General features: G+C 37.2%; 1 protein-coding gene across 1 annotated transcript in view; it reads left to right on the top strand.

The window, feature by feature from the left end:
• The window catches only part of TOPBP1 (topoisomerase (DNA) II binding protein 1), a 74,341-nt gene that overhangs the window by 11,661 nt on the left and 47,080 nt on the right, over nucleotides 1-15,600 (top strand). Inside the window, exons 9-14 of the mRNA XM_011970226.1 lie at nucleotides 805-968; nucleotides 1,115-1,365; nucleotides 6,341-6,699; nucleotides 7,345-7,517; nucleotides 10,602-10,813; nucleotides 12,638-12,924. Of these exons, the coding sequence (XP_011825616.1) occupies nucleotides 805-968; nucleotides 1,115-1,365; nucleotides 6,341-6,699; nucleotides 7,345-7,517; nucleotides 10,602-10,813; nucleotides 12,638-12,924 (1,446 nt within the window). The remainder of the gene's footprint in view (nucleotides 1-804; nucleotides 969-1,114; nucleotides 1,366-6,340; nucleotides 6,700-7,344; nucleotides 7,518-10,601; nucleotides 10,814-12,637; nucleotides 12,925-15,600) is intronic.

Below are 15,600 nucleotides of genomic sequence, written 5' to 3' on the forward strand. Positions count from 1 at the left end.
TGATTTTTATATTGATTAAATTGATTTAAATGTATACATCCTGGTGGTTAAAAATAAATTACTGCATACATGTTATCCTCAAAGCATTGTGTTCAGTTCTTTGATGTACATGTATTTTTTGTTCAGTCAACTCTGTGAATAAGGTAACATCAATTTATAGGTAAGAAAATTGGTTTAAAGAGTATAAGCAACTTGCCTATTGTCGTTAATCATTGGCAGCTGGAAAAAAACAACACCCCCCCCACCCCCCGCCCACACACGCACACACACACGCGCGCACACACACGCACGCTCATGCACACACACGCATGCGCACACACACGCGCACACACACGCACGCTCATACACACACATGCATGCACACGCGCGCGCCCCCCCCCACACACACACACACAATTTAAGTCCAGGTGTTCTGAATTCAGAAAGCTAACTACAGTTTACTTTTATAATTACTTTAAAATTTACAAGTAAACTTCACAGTTAAAGAAGTTACCTGCATTTTAGAAATTGGTATGCACTAATATTTAGAAGATGTTGGAATCTGGCTTCTATTTTATTTATAGCCTCAAAATACTTATCAAATATCTACTGTGAAAGATAATAATGCTGTATGAGATTGTAAAGAGTGATTAAAAAATCAAAGTTACAGAACGGTTAAAAAATCAAAAGTTTCAGAATATATTTATTCATATATCTTAAATGTACACAAGTTGTCTTATACGCAGTGGATTTAGATATATATTTTTAGTTTTTTTCTATTGAGAGAAAGCATGTTATATACATTAAATATTTTCTTTCTTGCAGATGTATCTTTGCGGTTTTAGTGGCAGAAAGCTAGATAAACTGAGAAGACTTATTAACAGTGGAGGTGGAGTTCGTTTTAACCAGCTTAATGAAGATGTAACTCATGTTATTGTGGGAGATTATGATGATGAATTGAAGCAGTTTTGGAATAAATCGGCCCACAGGTTTTTTCAGTTTTTAATTCAAATCAATTTCTACTACATAATTTTTCTTAAAATTGCGTATCCATGCAGTTCTGGAAACCGCATGACAAGTGGGATGATGGTCTTTATAGCTTGCACTAATACATAACTATGTGCTGTTTTTGTAGGCCTCATGTGGTGGGAGCAAAGTGGTTGCTAGAGTGTTTCAGTAAAGGTTATATGCTTTCTGAAGAACCATATATCCATGCTAATTACCAGCCAGTGGAAATTCCAGTTTCAGATCAGCCTGAAAGTAAAGCAGCTCTTTTAAAAAAGAAGAACAGCAGCTTCTCTAAGAAAGACTTTGCTCCTAGTGAAAAGCATGAGCAAGCTGATGAAGATCTGCTCTCTCAGTATGAAAATGATAGCTCCACAGTAGGTAAGAAATGCTTCATTTGTATTTGTAGTTAGTAAGAAATATTTTAGTAGCCTAATACATACATATGTGATCTCTGCCAAGTTTTCTAGATTTTAAGTTAAATTAACCTTTTTCTTTCCTTAAAGTTTTGCTTATAACTTTTTTTCTGAGCAGGCAAGACGATAGGGTCCTGAACCCTTTAACCCTCTCTCTCTTCAGCTAACTAGCTCTATTTTGATTTGTTACATATACAGGCATTGCTTGATTTGTGTGTGAGTTTCTAATAGCATGAGCCTTTTATTAAAACCTTGTAACAAATGCCTCTTACTGGATTATTGTGGTCTTTCATGCATGAAACACTGTACTGTGGACTTACCACCTCAGTGTGTACTCTATGTAGTAAGGTAAATTGCCAGTGAAGCATTATAAACGTCATTACTTCTTTTTTATTAAAAAAAGACTTTATAAAGTACCTAATATAGCCAAAATATATAAATTTAAATAAATTTAATGTGTATCATAACTTAAAATCTAAAGTTAATCAGAATTTTAATCTACTCGAATTAAACAAGAACCTTAGAAAACTCTTTTTTTTTTTTTTTTGAAGCAGAATTTCGCTCTTGTTGTCCAGGCTGGAGTGCAGTGGCCGTGATCTTGGCTCACTGCAACCTCCACCTCCCGGGTTCAAATGATTCTCCTGCCTCAGCCTCCCAAGTAGCTGGGATTACAGTCATGCATCACCAGCCCTGGCTAATTTTGTATTTTTGGTAGAGATGGGGTTTCTCCATGTTGACCAGGCTGGTCTTGAACTCCCGACCTCAGGTGATCTGCCCGCCTCGGCCTCCCAAAGTGCTTCGTGAGCCACGAAGCCTGGCCTAGAGTATGTTAATGATCACAACTAGCCCTTCTCCCTATCCCCACTCATCAACGTACTCAGCTTATGTGATTTTGTCTAGTATTTTCATTATCTTTTAAAATCTCACAATTAGGCATTATCCTTTTATATAATCAACATTTGTTTCATTTACTAACACGTTTAACTGTTGTTTTGCTCTCCCCAGTTCTTCTTACATCTGAGACCTCTCTTCTGGAATCATTTTCTTTCTTCCTAAAATAATATCCTTTAGAGACTGGTTTAGTTTCTCTAAGACTCTTCAGCTGGGTATACAGTTCTAGACAGTTTCTTTGTTTAAGCAGAGAGATATTGTTTCATTGTCATCTGTTTCCCTGACTGCTGGATAGGAAGTCACATGTCAGTCTGTCTTCCTTTACACGCAATCTGTCTTTATCCTCTGGCTGTTTTTAAGATAGTCTTCCTTTTGGTTTTTGTGTCCTAGAGCTTTACCGTTTATTTGTCCTGCTTGAGATTCATTGTGCTTTCTGAATCTGAGAGTTAGTAGGTTTTCTGCTTTTTGTTAGGTTGAGAAATGTTTATTATCTCTTTGAATATTGCCTCTCCCCCATTCTCTATATTTTCTTAACTCCCATTTGCTTTGTATATGGGTCACTTAATTTTCCAGATCACGAATCATCTCTTCAGTTATTGCCTAATCTGTTTTACTCATCTATTAAATTTTCTGTTTTAATAATTAATTTTTCAATTCCTAGAAGTTTTAGCTTTTTAAATAGTCTGTCATTTATTTTTTTACTTTTAAAAATACAGATGGAGTGCTACTGTGTTACCCAGGCTGGTCTTGAACTCGTGGGCTCAAGCAGTCCTCCCACCTCAGCCTCCCAAAGTGCTGGGATTACAGGTGTGAGCCACCACACCCAGCCAAGTCTGTCATTTTGTATTTGTATTTTTTGTTCTTTATTTCTTAAAACACATTAAACCTATTAAAACATCTGTGAATTGTTCTGTTGGTTATTGTTTATGGTGCCTGGTTTTCTCGTGTTTTGTGATTTTTATTGTGAACTTGTACTTACTAGGACTCTAGGAATTCTAAGAAACTTGGGGTAGGGATTTGTTACCCCAGAAAAGGTTCATGTTTGGGTCTAGGTGCCTAGGAGTTTACAAACTCAGTACACCTATAAGTTGGTGTATTGGCTGGAGGTTTCTTAGACCATCCAGCTAGTATGAATTTATTCCCAAACCTACTTTGAGGACCAGCCTCTGATGAACAAATTGTCAAGAGATATTTTTTCCGCTTAACCCAAAGCCAGTGTTCTTGACTTTTTCCTTTGCAGGGCAGATTTGTTGTTGGTTGGTTGGTTGGTTGGTTGGTTGGTTTTGGTCTGTTTACTAAAGGTATGTCTCTTCATGGGTTCTGGGTTTGTTCTCTCAGGCGATACTCTGCTTTACCTCTAATTTTTATGAATCCAAAGGACTGGCTCCTGTCTCTTGTGTGATACCTTTACATTCCAAGGGTCTGGGTTACTGCACAAATATTTAATAGATTTTGACTAACCATTAGCTTTAGTAACTACTTAATGTTCTAGATTTAGTAACCACTTTAGTGGTCTGGATTTTAATATTTTATCCTATATTTTGAAGTGTTTTTAGTGAGAGGGTTTCAAAGATCCTAGCCCACCATATTTCTTGAGAGGGAATTCCTAGCATTCCTTTTTTATTTACACTGTTCTGTACTACAAAATTGACTTTTCTCAAACCATTTACTTATGCTTTAGTATTGTATCACATCAGGAGATCATCCAATTTTTCCAGGATGCTCTGGTATAAAGAAGCCACAAATTAACTGAAAGCGATTTTTTTTTTTTTTTTTTTTGGAGACAGGGTCTCACTCCATCACTGAAGATGGAGTATAGTGTTACAATCTCAGCTCACTGCAACCTCCTCCTCCCGGGTTCAAGCAATTCTTTTCCCTCAGCCTCCTTAGTAGTTGGGAGTACAGGTGTGCACCACCACGCCCAGCTAATTTTTGTATTTTTAGTAGAGATAGGGTTTCACCATGTTGGCCAGACTGGTCTCAAACTCCTGGCCTCATGTGATCCTCCTGTCTTAGCCTCCCAGAGTGTTGGGATTACAGGCGTGAGCCACCACACCCAGCCAGCGATTTTATATACTATCCTTCAGACAAGAGTACTTGGTGTAGGGCAGGTGATTAGTTTCTTAAACCTTCCTTTCTAAGGCTGCTAGTGGTTTACTGACTTTGTAAGGATTAAGTGATAGTAAATCTCAGTGGATCACCAAGCATCTGAGAAAATCTATAGTAAAATATTTTATAATTAATTCTTAGAATTGCTTTCGATTTAAGGGAGTTTTTTTTTTTTTTTTGAGATGGAGTCTCGCTGTGTCACCAGGCTGGAGTGCAGTGGCATGGTCGTGGCTCACTGCAACCTCCATCTCCTGGATTCAAGCGATTCTCCTGCCTCAGCCTCCCAAGTAGCTGGAATTACAAGCACACGCCACCATGCTCAGCTGATTTTTGTATTTTTAGTAGAGATGGGGTTTCACCATGTTTGCCAGGCTGGTCTCAAACTCCTGACCTTGTGATCCTTCTGCCTTGGCCTCCTGAAGTGTTGGGATTACAGGCCTGAGCCACTGCGCCCGGCCCTAGGGGAGCTTTTTGAATAATAGGTTTGTTACGTAGTATCTCTTAGGCTTTTGGATGCGATCTGTTTGAAAAGAGATCCTACTGCTAAAATAAATGGAAAGAACTGCTGTAAAACATATTAGTTTGTTATGAGTCTCTTAACTTCAGAGTTTTACTGATGGTTTATTAAGAACTTAGTATTTCTACTTTGTTTTTATAGTAGTAGTCTAAAATTCTACGGAATTTCTTCCTCCTTCCCATCTTACCAACAACATGTAGACATCGAACAAAGTTTTTTTTCTCCTAGATGTGACTGCAAAATAATTGTACTTGCAAAAAATAAAAAGGGTTTCACTTATAAAACAAACTGTTTACATTTTAACAAAACCGTTAAAAGAACTTTCCGGAATGTTTTATAGTATTGCGTCACCTTTAATTCCATCTAAGCATATTCATTCTCATGAGTATATCTATAAATTGTAAGTATACTATTGTCTTTTATTCCTTGTATTATGAAACAAAGGGTCAAAGAGGCTATAAAACTAGAACCCATCTCTCCTGACTTACTGATCAGTAAACTCTGTAGACAAAACTATGCTTCCTTAGTGTGAATAAGAACAATTTTAATACTTATGTTTAGTAGGAGTCATAAGTTCCTAATATATATTGCAATGTACTTAATTTACAAGTTCCTAATATATATTACAATTTACTTAAAAATGAAAATGCTAGCGTCTCTTGGAGATGAGGATAGAAGTACGAAGATGGCACTATAACCTGATGTTATGAACTCTGGAGTCAGACAGACTTTGGTTCGTATCTCATTTCTGCCACTTAACTGTGTGACCTTAGGCAAGTTACATAACCTTTTCAAGCCTGAGACTCCTTTTGGACAGAAGGGATGTGCTGATAGTATCAGCCTCACAGTTAGCATTATGTGAGCATTACATGCATGTAAAGCAGTTAGTCACAGTGCTTATATAAATGAAAGAGTGATTCTTGAATAGCTTCCAGTCTTGTTGGAATCACGTGGCAGGGTAAACTTTTTCTCTAAAGGAGTAGACAATAAATATTTTAGGATTTGCCAGCCACTTCCTTATAGTCATTTCCATATTAACATGTTCCATGTTAAGGGCTTGACAGTTACACCATTTAGACTTGTTAATTTTTTTTCTTAATGGTATTTTGTTAGTTTTATGGTGAATCATCTAAACCAGTTTTGGAACTAAGACAGTCCTGTAGGAGCTATATAATTTTAAACGAATTCAAGTGTCTATTACACTAGGAATACCTAGGACTAACATGATTGCTCTTGTCCTTCCTAATGGACTCTTGGTAACCCCGAAGACGGAGTGAATCCATATCCCTTTATTATACACGTAAGCTTTAGTTTTATAAGTATGGTCAAAATTCTCAGATTCCATGTTACATTAAAATCCTTGCTAGAAATGAACTTTATAGGGTAAATTGTTGGTTAGAAAACATGTACTTTTCTCTTTCAGTGGAGGCTAAGACGTCTGAAGCCGAGAAGTCTGAAGTTAGGCCCTTTAATGATTCTACTCGTGCTGAGCCCTTGAATGATTCTACTCACGTTTCTTTGCAAGAAGAAAACCAGTCTTCTGTCAGTCATTGCGTCCCTGATGTTTCTACAGTTACTGAAGAAGGCTTATTTAGCCGAAAGAGTTTCCTTGTTTTGGGTTTTAGTAATGAAAATGAATCTAACATTGCAAACATCATAAAAGAAAATGCTGGGAAAATCATGTCCCTTCTGAGCAGAACTGTTGCCGATTATGCTGTGGTTCCTCTGCTGGGGTGTGAAGTAGAAGCCACTGTGGGAGAAGTTGTTACAAACACGTGGCTGGTAAGACAACACTGTAGTGGTTGCAATAAAGTATTGAAGATTATCTGAGTGCCAAGAAGGTTAATGTTTGTTTCTTAGGCAGTTCAGTTACAGTAAATCGGTGTTTGGATTTGAACACTTTTGATTTTACTTTTAGCAAGGGAAATTCTAAAGTTAAATGTGCAAGTTTCTTGGGCCTAATCCTGATACGGTAGAGGTTACTCTTTCCCAGAGGCCACAGCAGCAACATTCCTTCTTAGGAGGTCACTATAGGGTCATCTCATACTGTTTGTCCTGTTTTCTTACAACCGAAGCATCACGGGTAATTTCACTGTTGATTTTTTTTTTTTTTAACGTTCCAAGAATTATGAGAAAAATAGTGTAATACATTGGAAGGAATGAAATGTAAAGCAACATTCAATAACTCCAATGATAGCTCTTACTGATTGTAATAGCCTAATGTAATCAGTCGATGTTTGCATATGTGTGTATGTATATGTATATTTTAATGTTATGATATGAAATGTATTGAGAATGAGCATACACAGGTTTGTATTAAAGTAAAACTTCTTATCAAAACTGAATTATTGCTCGTGTGCCTGAATGAGTGTTAACCACTGGCTGCTTATTTCAGGTTGGCTTTACTGTTTCTCTTGTTTTTAAAAGGTTACTTGCATAGACTTTCAGACTTTGTTTGATCCAAAGTCGAATCCTCTCTTCACACCAGTCCCAGTAATGACAGGAATGACTCCTTTAGAGGATTGTGTTATTTCATTTAGCCAGTGTGCTGGAGCAGAAAAAGAGTCTTTAACATTCCTAGCAAACCTCCTTGGAGCAAGGTATGTGATCTTTTTAATGCACCTGTTGTGTTGGTGTATCTTTTTATTTATTTTGACTTCTTGGAGAGCATTCAAATTAGAATTTGGTTGGGTGTCTTTATTGTATTTATGGATGTTATACAGTTCCTTCTCCCCTCCCACTGCTTCACTTGACTAACCTTAAAAAAAAAAAAGTATCTCCATTGTCCAAAGATGAAGACTTAGGTATCATAAGAGATAATAACTGCAGTGGATCCAAATGAAATAGTGTTTAAGTCGTGACTTCATAATGACACCAAATAAACTAAGGTAATTGATGATCTTTGAAAGATGCTAGGGAACCAGTCTATTACTTTGAAAGCTGACAAAAGGAAAGGATCAAGTAATTTAACCTGCATTTCCTGTGCAGTTTGCATCAGGGTAACATGATAGTGGATATGGCAGAGTTTCCATTTTTAAAGATGTTTCAACAAACAAACAAACAAAGAATGATAAGATTGTAACCCCTAATGAATGAAAGAATCTAGGCATTGAACATCAATAGTTAATCACACAATAAAGGGACAAGATATGATGTGCCTTCTTATGAAGAATACACCACCACTTTGAAGTAGTCTTACCAAAATAATCAAACCTCAATCTGATGATGCTTCTAGATCCAATTCCCAATTTATAGGAAATGCAAACAGCAGAATAACACGTTAAACTACACCACAATGATATAATCAGCAAGACCCAGACTTTGGTACAACTCTATGGCATAAATGATCCAGTGTCTTCAACGAATATATATTAAGGGCATGGAAAAGAAGGTAGGAACCTATAAGCTAAAAGACATGAAAAAGCAAAAGCCTAAATATAGTCTTTAAAGATGCCATTATTTGATTATAGAAAAGTAAAGAAGTGATTACTGTAAGTGTCCAAATAGACTGAGCACAGTGGCTCATACCTGTAATCCCAGTACTTTGGGAGGCCAAAAGATTGCTTGAGCTCAGGAGTTTAAGACCAGCCTGGACAACATAGTGAGACCTCATCTCTATTTAAAAAATAATTTTAAAAAAATGAGCCAGGCATGGTGGCATGTGCTTATGGTCCCAACTACTCGGGAGGCTAAGGCAGGAGGATTGTTTGAGCCCAGGAGACCAGGGCTGCAGTGAGCTATGATCACACAACTATACTTCAGCCAGGGCAACAAAATGAAACCCCGTCTCCAAAAAAAAAGCCCAAATAGTGGCTACTATTAAGAAGGCAGGGAACGGGGGTTGTATGGCATGTTGGAGAGGTTCTGGGGTGGTTAGCGAGATTCTGTCTTCTGACATGGGTGGTGGACTTAAGGGTTTCACCTTATAATAATTCATTGAGCTGTATATTTCCTTTTTTGCTGTTTTCTGTTTGAATTATATGAAACAAAAAAATTCTTTTAAAACCGAAATTGTGGAAGATAATAACATACATGACAACAGACTCCACTGGATGCAACTAAAGCTGCATTCAGCAGGAAAGTCATGCAAATTCTGAAATAGAATAATTGGGACTAGCCCTAACAGTTATTAAAATACATTTTGTGGCCAGGTGTGGTGGCTCATGCCTGTAATCCTAGCACTTTGAGAGGCTGTGGCAGGAGGCCAAGTTCAAGACCAGCCTGGGCAATATACTAAGACTCTGTCTTAAAAAAATTTTTTTTAAATGAGCCAGGCAGTGTAGCATAAATCTGTAGTCTCAGTTATTTGGGAGGCTGAGGTGGGAGTATTGTTTGAGCTTGGGAGGTCAAGGCTGCAGTGAGTCACAATGGCGCCACTGTACTCTAGCCTGGAGGACAGAGCAAGACCCTGTCTCAGAAAACAAACAAACATATATTTTGTGAAACTTCACTAAATAACAGTGTAGTTGTGTGTAGCAGAAAGTTTAATTCAGGAACAGCAAGAGTAGCAGGAGACTCAAATACACAAAGGAATTTACGATAAAAGTGACATTTCAAATTATTAAGGAAGACATGGCTTATTCAATAAATAGGATTCATTAAAGCTGGAGCAATATCTCATATCTAAATAAGTACTGAATGGATTAGTGGGTTAAATATAAAAAATGAAGTTATAAAAGTACTAGAATAAACACATAACATAGAAAAAAAGTGCCAGGAAACATGGGAAATTAAAAAATCTGAAAAGTTGGGAACTGGAACGTAAAACCCAGAAGTCATAAAAGAAATCACGGAATTCTGTTCACTCTCAAGTCGTAGACTTCTTTTTCTGCCCTGTATTCTCTGTGTGTAATATCCTGTGATCTTGAGGCACTTAATTTCTCTCTATTTTTTCCTGTATCGATACTTAAATATTGAGAGGATCAAATGAGATAATATGTAGAAATGCTTTGGAAAGTTGTAGTAGGTTAAAAAATAATAATAATGTGTTATTTATACACTTTGCTCCTGTCACTTCTTCCTTGCCTTCTTTTGGGAGGAAAGGACAAAGTGTGGGGGTGATAACTAATTTAGGAGGTAATTTTGGCTGTGTGAGGTGGTTCACACCTGTAATCCCAACTTTAGGAGGCTGAAGCAGGAGGATCACTTGAGCTCAGGAGTTTGAGACCAGGCTAGGCAACATGGTGAAACCCCATCTCTACAAAAAATACAAAAATTAGCCCGATGTGGTGGTTAGGAACTACACCTGTAGTCCTAGCTACCGGGGAGGCTGAGGTGGGAGGATAGCTTGAGCCTGGGAAGTAGAGGTTGCAGTGAGCTGTGATTGTGCCACTGCACTCCAGTCTGGACAACATACCACGACAAGACCCTGTCTCAAAAGGAGGTAATTTTGCTGTCGGTTCTTTGCATGTCTAATTATGCATAATTGTCTAATTGTCTAAAAACATAATACGTCTAATTATGTTTTTATAAAAAATTTGTTACAGCAATACATTTTTACCCTAGAGTAAGCATTTGTAAGGGGATTAGCTTAATTTCAGATAGAATAAACCAACTTTTAATCAGTATTTTTTTTTATACTTACATGATCTCTAATCACACTGTTGTGTTGGAAATTTTGTTCTTAAGTGTTGCGGGTGAATTGTATATGTGACCATTTCCACTTCTTTAAATATAAATTTCAGTGTTCAAGAATACTTTGTTCGCAAATCCAATGCAAAGAAAGGCATGTTTGCCAGTACTCATCTTATATTGAAGGAACCTGGTGGCTCTAAATATGAAGCTGCAAAGAAGTGGAATTTACCTGCAGTTACTATAGCTTGGCTATTGGAGACTGCTAGAACGGGAAAGAGAGCAGACGAAAGCCATTTTCTGATTGAAAATTCGTCTGAAGAAGGTTAATACTTTTATTCTGTTATTTTATATATATTTACAACTGGATGGTTTCTGGGATATAAACGTGCCAATGCTTGTGTTTAGGAAAGGTCATTGATTTTCGCTTTTCACATTGGGTGCAGTGAGGGTCTCAGTGTTTGAAGTCTAAAGATGTAAGCCTGGCTCCTATTTATTGTTGATTCCTTCGATGGCTCACAGTAACATACCATGTAATTAATGTGCTCTCTCTCCTCTTATCTTTGGGCTTCTGCATGTTTCCTGTAGACCACCTCACAGTTGCCAGCTCTTCCTTCTTATCTTTCAGTTCTCAGCTAAGATACCACTTTGACTGGGAAGCCTTTCTTTTTTTTTTCTTTCTTTTTTTTTTTTTTAATTATTATTATACTTTAAGTTCTAGGGTGCTTGTGCATAACATGCGGGTTTGTTACATATACACATGTGCCATGTTGGTTTGCTGCACCCATTAATTCGTCATTTGCATTAGGTATTTCTCCTAATGCTATCCCTCCCCCACCCCCGTACCCCACAACAGGCCCCGGTGTGTGATGTTTCCCGCCCTGTGTCCAAGTGTTCTCATTGTTCAATTCCCACCTATGAGTGTGAACACGCGGTGTTTGATTTTCTGTCCTTGTGATAGTTTGCTCAGAATGATGGTTTCCAGCTTCATCCGTGTCCCTACAAAGGACGTGAATTCGTCCTTTTATATGGCTGCATAGTATTCCATGGTGTATATGTGCCACATTTTCTTAATCCAAATCCAATCTATCATTGATGGACATTTGGGTTGGTTCCAAGTCTTTGCTATTGTGAATAGTGCCACAATAAACATACGTGTACATGTGTCTTTATAGTAGCATGATTTATAATCCTTTGGTTATATACCCAGTAATGGGATCACTGAGTCAAATGGTATTTCTAGTTCTAGATCCTTGAGGAATCGCCACACTGTCTTGGGAAGCCTTTCTTGACTCACTAAGTATGGCCTTTGTCTTGGTGTAATGTTTTGTTTCACCATGACACTCTGTATCATCCCTTTTATCTCTTACCTCGGTGTTATAATGGTGGTTTATTTTGTGTCTCCCTGCTAAATTATAAGTTCCAGAAAGGCAGTGAACATGCATGTCTTGTGAATTCTGTATTTCCCGTGTCTAACACTAGGCCTGGCATGGAGTAGCTATCTAATAAGTTTTTTTGTTAAATGTTGAAAACAGGTGGAAGGCAGAGGTGGAAGAATACAGTACCCTCTCTTGTAAGATAATAGCATTCCTGGGCAAACTTCAAGGGCATATCAGCAGCTTGGGAACACCTCTCAGAGTCATTACTTATTTTGCCAGACAGACTGGTAATTTTATGACTGAGGCTAAGTGATGTTTAGGTCGTATTAAAATTTGATTAAGGGCTTTCCAAAACTTTACTGTAGTTAACTCTGAGTAATTCAGATTTTCTTTGTAGCCTGTCATTGACTAGAAAGACATTCACTGATACAATTTTTGGCAAATAGGCTTATTGAGACATAGCAAGATGAAACAGGAAATCTATTTTTAGTTTTTCAGTTAATGTGCTTGTCTAACTCAACATATATTTAATGCATAATCTGGTTTGTTTCTTGGAAAGTAGGTATATAATTTTGTCATTTAAAGTGTACTGAGAATTGACATGAAAACTAACAGTTAGATTGGGATGACAAGGTAGATGGATCACTTGAGCCCAACAGTTACGCAAGAAAGAAAGGAAATAAAACAGATGTAAAACATTACTTCTTGTGTACTGGAAAAAAGTGGGCATTAGTGGCTCATATTTGTTTCTTTTCATTTTAAATCTCTAGAACGAAGTTTGGAAACAGAAATAACAAATGGAATCAGTCTAAATTCAGATACTGCAGAGCATCCTGGCACACGCCTGCAAACTCACAGAAAGACCGTCATTACACCTTTAGATATGAATCGCTTTCAGAGTAAAGCTTTCCGTGCTGTGGTCTCACAACATGCCAGACAGGTTTCAGCCTCCCCAGCAGTAGGACAACCACTTCAGAAGGAGCCCTCACTACACCTGGATACACCATCAAAATTCCTGTCCAAGGACAAACTCTTCAAGCCTTCCTTTGATGTGAAGGTAAGGTTTATAGGCAATGGTCCCAGAGTTAACAGTTTTACCGTTTATAAAGTTAAAGCACCAAATTCAGCATCACCTCTAAAGTGTAGTAGTAAATTTTCCAGAGACATTGGCAAGTAGATTTTTGTTATTGCGTTTGAATGTTTTGAGTCCCAAAATACATTTAGGGTTAAGGTAAGAGCTATAGATAAATATGGTGTGAAATTAGGACATCTGGGTTCAAGTACTAGGTCAATCTTGAACTGTATGACTAGGCCGATCATTTAACATACCTGAGCTTCAGTTTGTTTCTTCATACAAAGAAGATAATATTTGCTCTGAAAATTCATAGATTATAAAGATCAAATGATGAAATCACTTTATAAACTATAAAATGTAAACACACTGCTACTTTATATGTTGGTTCTCAGAGTACAGCCACGATTTGCCTTCTGAAAATGTGTGTGTATCACCTTACTTGAATTGTTTCCTGTAAAGACATGAGTTAAGTCTGTGTTTTAGTTTGATCTCCTGAGCAGTATAGTATGGCTCCCTTTCTGAAAAATTTGTTTGCAAATCAGGGGCTAATAAAATCTTCCATATGATTTTCTTTTATTTTCCAAAGCTGATTTTCGTCACTATTTCTTTAGTAGCTTTTGACGTCTTAAGTGGCTGTTCAAACCGTTGTCTATGATTTCTTTATCTACAAACCTTTGCAGAATTATTTTACTCATTTGTCTGTTGATATTTTTGCTTGTAGGGTATTTAGAAGCAATATTTTAATAATTTTTATTAGTGTGTTTTGGAGCAGACTTACTAAAAAGTTTACAGATTATTCATATTCAGAAAATAAATATTAACTGATATCCAGGACAATTTTCCCCAAGCTAATTTATGTCTTTATTTTTGGTGAGAATTCCAGTGACCCACATGAAAAAAAAAGTCTTTACTATTAAACTCAAAATTCTAAGTTTTCACATGAAATCTCTTCTGAGGTAACATTTTATACTGTGATTAATACTCAGGTCCATATCCCTTAAGAAATAAAGGAAAATCAGTCTTAGGAACTGTGAGGTGTAGGATCAAGTCTCTTCTTTGTCTCCTACTGCCTTTTAAAAGCAAGTCAACCTCTTTCGGCTTCATTATTCTCATCTATAAAATCCAGATGATCTCTGAAGTCTCATAACTCACAGACTCTCCGAAGAGCAAATGTAATAATATTAGTAGGCAAGAAAACAGTAGAAATATTTTCAGTCATTGAGACCATTCTTATGTAGATACTTTGCAATAAAAGTTTTGCAGTGGAAAGCTGATAGTTCTGAATAGCGTGAGTACAAAAAGCGCATTTAAAGATTTTATTGTTTAGAGTCATAATATTGAGCAGTGTTTTTTCTCCTTTTTCTGTCTTTTTTGATGGCACATAAATAATGCTTCATCTTATAATCAGTGGTTCTTCAAACTGATATAATATGGTATATTGAATTATTTACTCAAAACATGAAAGGGCCTATGGAATAATCACAAAATTGACCATCTCTTAGGCCTCACCTTCCCTCCCTACCAAAAAAGTCACCTCTTATTTAAACTTAATTTTTAATTAATATACATCAGAGCAGTCCAATAAGTATACTGCTAATGAAATATCAGGGTTAATCGTTGGGAAGCCACTATACACGTTCAGATAGAGACCATGGTCAGTACTGTAAACCCTTCCTTGTGGCTCCATCACTGCTTCCTCCCTAAAGTGTACTCCTGACTTCTAACCCTATTGTTTTGTTATGCTTGTTTTTGACTTTTAAATATATGGTATCAGAGTATGTATTTTTTTGAGTCTGCTTTTTTAAAATTGTTCTTTAACCCTTATTTAGATATGTCTGTTTTGCTACATGCAAATATAGTTCATTTATTTATTCCTTTGTATGGATATACCAAATTTACATTTCCAGTGTACTGTTGATGGTCATTTAGTTGGTTACTGGTTTTTTGCCCTTACAAAATAATTTTACTGTGAGCATTCTTGTGCGTGTCTCTTGGAGTCTATGTGTGTGTATTACTATGTGGTATATACCTAGAAGTGAAATTGTTGGGTTCTATTTCAGCTTCAGTAGAGAACGACAAATTTTTTGCCAAAGTGATTATACGAGTTTGTGCTTCCACCAGTAGTGTGTTGAGTGTACCCAGTGTTCCTCATCTTTGCTGATACTTGCTATTGTAAGCTGTTTTATTTCACTTTTTACTTCAAAATAATTTCTAACTTATAAAACGTTGCAAAATAAAAATGGTACAAGGGGCTGGGTGTGGTGGCTCACATCTGTAATCCCAGCACTTTGGGAGGCTGAGGTGGGAGCATCACTTGAGACCAGGAGTTCTGGACCAGCCTGGGCAAAATAGCGAGACCCCCATCTCTAACAATTTTTTTTTTTTTAATTAGCTGGGCTTGGTGGAGTGCACCTGTAGTCCTAGGTACTCAAGAGGCTGAGGCGGCAAGATGGCTTGAGCCCAGGAGTTTGAGGCTGTAGTGAGCTATCCTACCACTGTACTCCAGCCTGAATGACAGAGCAAGACCCTGTCTCAAAAAGAAATAAGTACAAGGATGGCTGGACATAGTGGCTCATGCCTGTTATCCCAGCACATTATGAGGCTGATGAGGGGTGGATCACTTGAGGCAGGAGTTGGACACCAGCCTGGGCAACATGG

This window comes from Mandrillus leucophaeus, unplaced genomic scaffold (assembly GCF_000951045.1).
Source record: "Mandrillus leucophaeus isolate KB7577 unplaced genomic scaffold, Mleu.le_1.0 Scaffold935, whole genome shotgun sequence".
NCBI lineage: Eukaryota > Metazoa > Chordata > Mammalia > Primates > Cercopithecidae > Mandrillus > Mandrillus leucophaeus.